Source organism: Leptosomus discolor, chromosome 11 (assembly GCF_034619465.1).
Source record: "Leptosomus discolor isolate bLepDis1 chromosome 11, bLepDis1.hap2, whole genome shotgun sequence".
Lineage (NCBI taxonomy): Eukaryota > Metazoa > Chordata > Aves > Leptosomiformes > Leptosomidae > Leptosomus > Leptosomus discolor.
This window is the reverse complement of record NC_141401.1, coordinates 21,945,330-21,955,215: the sequence shown is the minus strand read 5'-3', so window position 1 is coordinate 21,955,215 and position 9,886 is coordinate 21,945,330. Positions and strand designations below refer to the sequence as shown.

At 37.8% G+C, this 9,886-nt stretch overlaps 1 protein-coding gene across 1 annotated transcript in view; it reads left to right on the top strand.

Annotated features, from left to right (window-relative positions):
- The first annotated feature begins 261 nt into the window (after positions 1-261).
- Positions 262-9,886, top strand: part of ZNF280D (zinc finger protein 280D) — a 48,848-nt gene continuing 39,223 nt past the window's right edge. Inside the window, exons 1-3 of the mRNA XM_086471375.1 lie at positions 262-415; positions 4,123-4,188; positions 4,296-4,666. Of these exons, the coding sequence (XP_086327501.1) occupies positions 277-415; positions 4,123-4,188; positions 4,296-4,666 (576 nt within the window). The 5' untranslated portion in view covers positions 262-276. The remainder of the gene's footprint in view (positions 416-4,122; positions 4,189-4,295; positions 4,667-9,886) is intronic.

Below are 9,886 nucleotides of genomic sequence, written 5' to 3'. Positions count from 1 at the left end.
ATGTGGAGGATATCTTTGGTCTTTTCTCATCTTTAATAGCAAAGGTGAGAATTCAAGTGATTATCAGAAAGGTGATGTGGTGTCAATTTTTGAAGATCTTCTATATCAGGTCAGGTTCAGCCTTTATAGAACGTGGGGTGGGGGTTGAAGAAGGACGACCATTTTGTGGGAATTATCATCAAGTGCAGTAAACTTTACTGAACAGCAAAACATTTGGTTCATGGAAGTACTGAGTGGTTTTGCTATGTGTTTTGTTTTTTATTGTCTAGTCTCAAGATGGCAGAATTATTTATGGAATGTGAAGAAGAGGAGCTAGAACCATGGCAAAAGAGAGTAAAAGAAGTGGAGGAGGATGATGATGATGATGAGCCAATCTTTGTTGGGGAAATCTCAAGCTCGAAGCCCGCTAGTACATGTAAGATTTTCCGTAATTTAAAACAGATGCATCAAGGTGTAAAACTTGTAAAATTACAAAAGTTGAAAATACAGCATTTTTAACAGTAAGACTTAAGAAATTCTACATCTTAAAGCTGTTCTGTAGTACTGAAAATTGGAATTCTTAAGAAATTCTGTCCTAAAACTCAGGTTGTGCACAGCTCTGCCTACCTCTAAGCTTACATCTCTTAAGTCGAAACAAGGACTTTTGAAGGTTTTAGCATTAACAATATGGTTAAAAATCTAACATATACAATGCTGAAACCATGCATGCAATCGCTGTCAGTATAGTTGATACTTAGTTATGTACTTGAAAGTGTCTCCCTAGGAATGCGCATGAATTTAAGTCTTCATGTTACAGTCCCTCTTTTTTCTCCACCCCACATTTCATGTGTTGGTGGAGAGTCTGAATGGATGGACATTAATAAGTTAATTCATCCCCTGTAAACTAAAGAGCTTTGTTCATCAAGTTCTGTAGTTTTCTCCTAATGCAGGCAGTGCAGGGAGTGAGGTTAGGTGATTGTGATGACAGCAGATGTGTCAGGATTCCTTGTTTGTCCTGTGCTTGGGCTTTGGCAGGTAAGTAATGGAGAACATTCTTTTTGTTATGTAAATTAATTTTAGTAATGAAACTTTGATTTCTATGTGCAATCATCCATCTTGTCAGTTGTTAGGAGGTTTGACCTAAGGTTTCACTCGCTATTGAATGCACAGGTTTGTCTGGTGAGGTTTACTGCATTCAGTTTCTGCGTCATCTCTGCGATGCTCATACCCAAGATTTCCATAGTCATGTTCTGAAGGTGTATAGTTTGCAGTGAAGAATCTGAAGACAAAAAGTTAAACTAGGCTCTCCATCACACTCTGCTGCATGGACTTTGGAGCTATTAGCTGTTCATTCGTTTTAGTTTATGATACTTTCATCTTGCATCTGGACTCTATTTTACTTTGGTACTCACTGGGATAATAAGTCTAATGCTTCTTACACTAGCTTAAAGAAGTGGAAAATTATGTCTTAAATATTAAAATACTGAAGCTGATGTTAAAGTTCTCTTACCTGGAAATAGTTCTTAAGGGTTGATATTTTTTAATATTTTAAAAATATTCTAGATCTTGTTGAAAATTTGAAGCCTATTTTAAAATTACTCTTAAGAAGTTTTCTGCAGTTACAAACTTCTAGAAGGACTGAAAAATACCCTTCCTGTTTCCTGGAAAGTCCAGAGACCTCTGGATTGTTGTTGGTCATTGGCAGTAGGTCATGGCACAGAACAACTATTAAAGCACTGGGCATATGTTGGAACAACAAATAGCTCAGTTTCACTGCAGTCATTGTAGTCCCAAGGGGGTTTTTTTGTAGTCATAAAGGATAGAAATAGTTCAGGTGAAAACTATAGTTTTGGTACAACTCAGCAACTTCAAGGACTTTTGTAAAAGAGAGACTTACAATGTATGCATCTTATTCTAGTGCTGTCCATACTCAGTCCTGACACAAGTAAAAATCACTTATGGTATAACCTTTTGCTTTATCTCTTTTCCTTCCCTTTCCTCAACTTTTCTCTTTGTAATCTTCTACTTCACTATCAAAAACAGCTATGGAAGAATGACCTCAGTTCTTCTCTGGCTTGTAAGTAGTACTGCCTGGCAGTAGTCAGGCTTCAGTTTGTTATTGGTGATAGGCAAGACCCAGTGAACTCAACTTTGCTTGTCACAGTTGTTTAGTTTTTACCTGAGAAAATTCCTGTCTGATCGGATTAAAAAAGTAGATGACAAATGGAGACTCGCATGTAGTTCTTAGTTTTTCTGAAAGGTATATTTTCTGCAATATGTAGCAGTTATTTTAAACTTTTTCCTTACAATGCAATTATCAGTTTTTATGCGGACTGGTGTGGAAAACTTGAAGGAAATAGTTAAAAACCCAACTTTGACCTGCTGGCACAGTGTCATGTACAATAAAGTGCCTTTTCTGATGTACTGGAGGATTAGTTTGACTGGGATGGAAAGTAATTCATGCTTTGTTCCCTTTACCATTTCCTGCAACTCCTCATTTTTTTCTACCGTTACTGCTAATTGTTCTTGCTTCCTTTTTCATATTGATACAAACCTGTAATGTTGTTCTGCATGTTAGCTGTCTTATACTTCAGTGCTGTTTCACCTAAAGAGGACAAATAACACGTCGATGGGGGAGGGGAAGGGGCACATCAAGTCTATGATGAATCAGTTGAGTCATGTAAATCTAGTTTGTAACTTCAAATCACTGACTTCCTGAAATGTTCTTTTTAAAAACAGTAAAATCTACTTTTGTATTTTAGGATGCGAATTGTGTGCGCATCAGACTGACTGAAGCTGAGTATGCTTTGTGAGACGTAACGCTCAGGATAGCCTTTTTATTTGTAGGGAGATGAAGGCTTTAGTTTCATCTCACTCTGGAATTCCAATGTGAGGTATAGATTTATTAACAAACACAAGAAAGTATGTGTTCGGCTAAATCCTGAATTAAGTTAATCCTTGTTCATAGTTACTGTTGTGTTGAAGTAAAAAAAGTATTACTATTACAGGATGACATTTCCTCATATCTTAAAAAATGCAAACCTGTGTGGATCTGTTGGTTGCAGCTGCTTTTTCATTAGTATGATCTAAATGCAGGTGACACATTGAAAGCTGTGACCTTCTGAGCTCTACTGCTATTAGATTTATTTATCAACGTGAGTAGTGTATACTAATGAGCCACTGCTGGTGGCAACAGCCTTAAGGTTGTTAAACACCATGTGTAGATACTCAAGATCTATTGTTTGAGATCCTGATGTAATTTGACCCTGGTTTGGGAAGGTACTTTAAACCTTGTTGGTTAGATACTGGAGGATCAGTTTAATTTCATATGCATATTTTCACATGTCGGAGCAAGAAACTTGACAGCCACACTAACAGAACTGAGAATCTGGCAGTAGAAAAATATTTTGATTTGATGAATATTTTTGTAACATTTTGGAATGATCAGAAACTCCAGACTAAGACATAAAGTGTCAGGGAATATTGGTGGCATTAGTTAGGGAGTAAACACCAAATCTAAGAAATTCCATGTGTTTATGGTGAGCTAGAACTCTGGTCATAGACTACCATGTAGGATATAACATGTAAGAAGGTCAGTCCTCTGGTAATACCATTCCGACACAAGTCCTTTGATTTTTCTGTTGATTTTTCTTTCGCATTGGAAAATGGACGTCATGAGGTCTAAAAACAAGTTTGTAAGTGCTGTGTTTTTGTGTAACATAGAAGCAAATTGTGTAGTTACTGGTCTAGAGAAAATGTTTCCTTTAGTGTGGAGCAGTTCTAGTATTGGGGGAACTTACTATGTATATGAGAAACAGAAGTGAATAAATGTATTATAATCAGCAAAGCTAAATATTTATGAAATGTTCTTTTTTTTGTTTGCACTCTTATTTGTGTGTTAATCTGTCTCCAAGAAAATAAAAACTGAGGTTCTTAGGTGAACTAGCCTAAGGGAAGTAGAACGTCATCTTAATTTGTACAAATGACATTTTGTTTTGCCAGGTATTTGTTTTAGAAAAAGTGTTGTAATTTATAAATCCAATCCTAATTGGCTTAATTAGTGGGTATGAATGCTACTTTTTATTTGAAAAGCAATTAAGCTATTAATTTAACTGCAATTAAGATAAATGTAACTTTTGACAGATATATTGAACAGAGTCAACCTCAGCTCATCACGAAGGGGGATACAGAATGGTGCACCCAGTAGAGGTACTTTATTGTCCTAATATGGTAATTAAAAACAAAAAATCCACAACACTTCTGAAACATCTGACTGCAAAATTGTTTGAAGATAACTTTGGCATCCTTTGCAACAGGTACAGTTACTACCTTCAAGCCTGACAGTCACCATTATGCGACAACTGCCTCCAGCCCCAGTGCCATGCCTGTTTCATCAGTCTTTCAGTCTGTATCCAGACCTACAGCTAGCTCTGTAGCCGTTCAGCCGTTGTCTGTACCAGTGAATGTTTCAGGAACTTCACAGACACTGCAGAGACCAGTTGCTGGATGTTTATCCACACAGCAGATGCCTGGGTCAAGTGCGGGAATATCACAGCCTGCTAGCAGATCTGTAGCCGTTCCAGTGACGACACAGCCAGTATCAAGAAATATCACGGTTCCTGTAGTGGCTCAACCTGTATCCAGGCCAGTGACTACTGTAACAGCACAGCCTGTAATACTCAATCAGGTAAATTTTTATTCCCTTAAACCGTAAAATACTCCGGTACAATTATTTTTTAATAAATTAACAAGGAACATACTGACTCAGGCTAGTCATTGGAAGACCTGGACTAGATTATAGGCTAACATTATATAAACTGTAAAGATTCTAGGACCATAACCTTGCACTGGTAAATTAAAATACATATTTGAAAATACTGATTTGCAGGACTCAAAGGTGATAGCTTTAGTAACAGTGGAATTACATTAAATGAAAATCTTAGGCATAAGGGAAATCAGTACTGTTGAGGTTATTTTGTCAGTACTGTTGAGGTTATTTTGTGTATGTTGTATGGAGAAACGATGGAAATTCTACTTCTCTAAATTTTGCAGATTTCTCTGCTCAGACATGAATCCTCTGTATTGATAAATTAATTTCATTTTTAAATAGCTTGCATTTGGTGTTTAAAGTAACTTTGTGGTTTTCCCACCTGGCTTCTACAGTGCCTCTCTTGGGATTTTCACTTCTCAAGAGGGTGCTGCAGTGGTAGCTCTTTAGGTGTTTTTGCTTTTTGGTTCCTGTGGCAGTTTTAGTGAAATAGTGGTATGGTAAGGCAGACTTAAGCAACCGAAAGTTGCTGGGTCAGTAGATGAAACAATTTGGCAACATACTTGTTTTGTTGGAAAAGGCCAAGGGAATTCCATACATAGATCATGGATGATAGATCTTCCTGGATTGCCACAGCACCTCAGAATAATAACTTCAGGGAGTCAAGCTAGGTGCTGTTTTTATTGCCTTAGCCATTGGACGTTTGTGAGAGAGAATGAAGATTAACACTTCATATTTGTGTGAGGTAAACTCTGATGTGATGTTATTTCTTTAAAATAATTTAAGCTGAAACTGTTTAGACAATGTGCCTATAATGTTAGCTACTACTGTCAGGTTAAACTGAAGCCTGACAGTAGGCACCATATCCATCATCCATGCAAATAGACACACCTGCAGTTGTCCCAGCTGTCAGTCTTTTGGTATAAATAAAAGTCATGCAGCCTAATGTATTCTGCATTTGCTGAACAGGGCAATCAGTCTGAATGAACATAGTTAATAAGGCTATTAAAACATGAGAATTAGGTGGTGTTCTTAAGGCTTGTGGTTAAATCATTGCCGATGGGGGGTTGTATTTTAAGAAAAACAATGCGATGTAATCATTGCCTATCAGCTGTGTAGCTGAATCTTTGGCAGATTCATTAGGAAAGAACTCGTGCTTTTCAATTTTGAGTCTTCAGCAGTTGATTGATAGTTTGCAGAGAGGAATTGTGAACGTGTCTAGTGAAGTGGGTTAGCTAAGTCAGTCTGTTACTGTATCTAAGAGGCCGAAAAAATTATATAATCAGAAGTCCAGATAACAGTGGGAAATCTAGGTTGCCTCTGGAGTCCTCTGAAATCTGTCTTTATAAAGCAGGACAGATTAATACAGAAGGGTCTGCTACTTCACATGATGTGTACACGTATTTCAAGTCTGAATTTTATTTTTATAAAAATTTGCTTACAACGTAGTATGCCTTATTAAATCCTTCAAATGAGTGCTAGGAAGTCTTGCAAAGTCTTTGCTGCAAAAGAAAGCCCCCTCCTTTACTTCCCTTACACATACATGCTCATGTTTCTGTTCTAACAGCTAAAGCTGCCAGGGGCCTCTACATAGATTTCATTAAACAGACCTAGGAAAGCTGAGCTCCAAAAGGAAAGCTGGATGTAACTCGTCAAGGCAGTGATTTCCTTTAAAGACACCATGCACACAGCACTTCTTTTGTGAGAGTTCTTTCATTCATTGAGTTGACTTTCAACAGGAATGTCACAGATGAGACTTCAGTTAAGTTTTAAACTCTCACTTTGCCGAGATCTGCAGGTTGTTTTTCTTCCCTTGCAGAGTAGAGAAACACGTTTTTGAAGAAGTTGCAGCCTGAAATGTGACTTTTGAGGTACACGGCATAGAAAAGCATCTGTGTATTAGTTCTGCCTGTTCCAAGTTAGACTGACATGCTTTGGAAAGTAATGTGTCCTTTTCTGGGATATTCAGCCCATAGCTATTCTGCGGTCTCTTAAAACTTCCACTGTTGAAATTATCATGTGTTATATGATTTCTCTACAGTATTGACATTTTGATCATGGCTTTCATGAGCTCTTAATTTTATTTAAGTTATCCTAAATGTAACATCCTATTATTTGGATGTTAAGAAATTCTTGAGTACCTTTAGAAAGATTTTTCTGGGGTTTTTTTTGCTTACTTAAGAAATGCTGAAAGTGAATCTTCCATCTCTTCACTTTTCTGGATTTAGAATTGTATTTCCAGTTTCAGCCTTATCTAGGAAAATTTGCTTTCTTAGTTTTGTATTGTTCCTGCCACTTGATTATGTTGTACTTTATATGGAGAAAGAGGCTTGTTGGATGTGTACTATAGTTCAGCTTCTTGGGCAAAGTTCTGTGACTTTTAATATCACTCTTGCCACACTGTCATTTGCGGTTCTTGGTGTTAGATATATACTACCTGTATTTTGGTTCATGTCCTTGGTTTGAATTGTCCTCATTCAAGAGCTCCGTATGTTTTTTGATCCCCACCACCACCTTTATCTAGTCTTTATTTCACTTGGGCCACCTGTTTTATATTGATGATTTTCTGCCTTGGGCTTTCTGTGACATTTTTGTTCACACGTTCTCTGTTTCTTCCCAACTCGATTCTTCCTAAGTGGCAAGGGCTTCAACTAAGTTTTTCTGGGAATTGTTTCATGTTTGGATTTCAGCTTCCAGATGCTGAAACTCACCTTTTGAAATTGAAGTATCATGATGTGAAGAAGACCTAGAAGTATGACTAGACATTGTGGCAGGACATCTTTTTAGCTGAACGTTCTTCAGAGTGCCTTTGCATTCTTGAGATGGTGCAATACTTTTTAATCTCAGGATGTCAAAGTTTTTTATGTGGGAACTGACTGCTTTTGAGAACCAGCTGGGTTGAAACACATACTTGAATTTCATAACATTTAGGTTTATAATTTACCTTTTGTCAATGTTTGATATTCCAGTTTTATCATTGAAATACCCCTTTCCAGTCACAGGCCTGACTCACAGTCTTCCTGTAAAAGTCTAGGTTTTGTGTTCTTTTTACTGCAGTATGTTAATTCAGTTCCAGAAATTGAGTTGGATTTGGCTTCAGTCATACTGATTGTAGCTATTCTAATTTGGTCAGAGCTACTGCTGTTGTGTATGACACCATAGGGCTATCCTCTTCTTCAGGAAAAACTTCTTCTTAGTGGTGAAGGTTTTCCATACTTCAGTGCTCGGAATGCTCTCCAGTAAGCCCCAGCCAATTTCATCCATATTTTTCCCCTACTTAATAGGCACTTACCTCAGTGGGAGGTTCCAGTTGTTCCTGGTTAATTTTGGGAGAGCAAAGGTCCGATACCATGCATTGTAATTTCTTTGTGTGGATTTGGTTACCAATTACCATGTTGGTTTCCACAGTTAGGAAGTCTAGCATGCACAGTATGAACCCAATATTTTCAGTAGTCTCTTGGAAAACTAAGAGTGATGTTGGATTATTTTTCTTCACTTGAGCCCTAGAAAATTAATTTATAAAGGGATTGGGTTTTGCCTTTCTGCATGTGAGAGCACCTGTACATATTTGATTTTTTTTTTTAGTGATGTGGAAAATCTGGCTTGGTTTTTCTTTAAAATGTTCTTGCTTTCTAAAGCATGGGAAAATATTGTTTTTATCTGTATGTAAAATGGTAGGGCCAAGTGGTTTGAAAAGAATGATAGTAAACAGAAAAGGACATTTTGAAAGTGACGGGGTTTTTTTAAATTGAGACTTTGAATTTCCAGGGTGTCTGTGTTTACTTTTCTCTCTCGCTCACCATATATGTTTACTATACAGTAGGGAGATGCATGTGTGCCATCAAAATAGCCAGCCTATTATTGTGAAGAAAGTACAATGTTAGTAGCACATAAAACCAAACAAACTGCGGAGCAGTAAGAGAAGCAGGTTTTGTGTGTAGCTCTTGTATTAGTCATATTTCAAATGTAGGTGGTGTGCATAGTCCTCAATGCTAAGAACCTCCCACAGGCTTGGTACCTGAGCATTAGTTGTGCTTGAAGTGGGGTTTGCGGGCTAAGCTGCCTGCGCTTGTACCTTCCCTAGGTAGTCTGCAACCATGGTGGCTATGGTAACACCTGCTCTGTTGTGACTGCAGCTCATGAGGCTGTTACTCATAATAAATAGAGCAGAGAAATTTAGTAACTATTTCCACAACTACTCTGGAACATGAATGTTTGATTTGGTTATGTTGGGTGAGGTCACTCACAAGAAGAAAGAATAGCTCTTCCTTATCATTAAGGTCCTGCAGGGTCTTCATTTAAGAGAGTTACAAGGCAGGATGGGGAGAAGCATCTTCCTTTTGTTCAAATCTTTTCTGGTACTTAGGAGTCCTAAAATAGATTATCATACCTGTATGTGTACTTGTGCACTTCCTTAGACTTCTTTCCATCAAGTTTAGTCAACATGGTGGTAGTTAAATGTGGTAACTTCCACAGGGATGTTTTCAAATAAGTAGCACGATTGTGAATGGGAAGCATTTTCTGAGATAGATCTTGACAGCGAAAATTTGGTTTCTGTGATGGGTTAGGGCTACCAACAAATAACAGATGCTCTCTATTAACCCTTTTCCCTCCCCAGAGGGAGAGAGAGAGAGAATAAGGGAGAAAGACTTAGGGTTTAGAAACAAAACGAAATGGCTTTTTACTGAATATGACACATATGGAATGGAATACTCTTTTGGTCAGTTTTGGGTCACCTGTCCGGCTCGTTCCTTGCCGCGGGTGCAACCTTTTTACTTCATCATGACCCTTTTGCTTACGGCACCTCAACGTGGTACATGAGACTCAGCAGTGAACTTGGTTTCTATAGGAGTGAGTATAAGCATTAGCCGTGCTGCATCCCATTCTTTGGCAGTAACTATAGATGTCAAGCACTGTCACTGCCTGGAAAAGTACCCTGTTGGTTTCAGAAAGTGCAGTTACTTAGAAAAGACTTAGCTGAACAGTAAAATCACTGGACAGAATTAGTTCTGTTCTAGCTCAAACCAGGACATTCCTATGGATACATTGATGACAAAAGTCTGTGTATGTGCATTGGGTGATTTTTATTTATTTATTAGGAAAACGGAGCTACTTTTGTCAAGTCTTTTGTTTGACAGT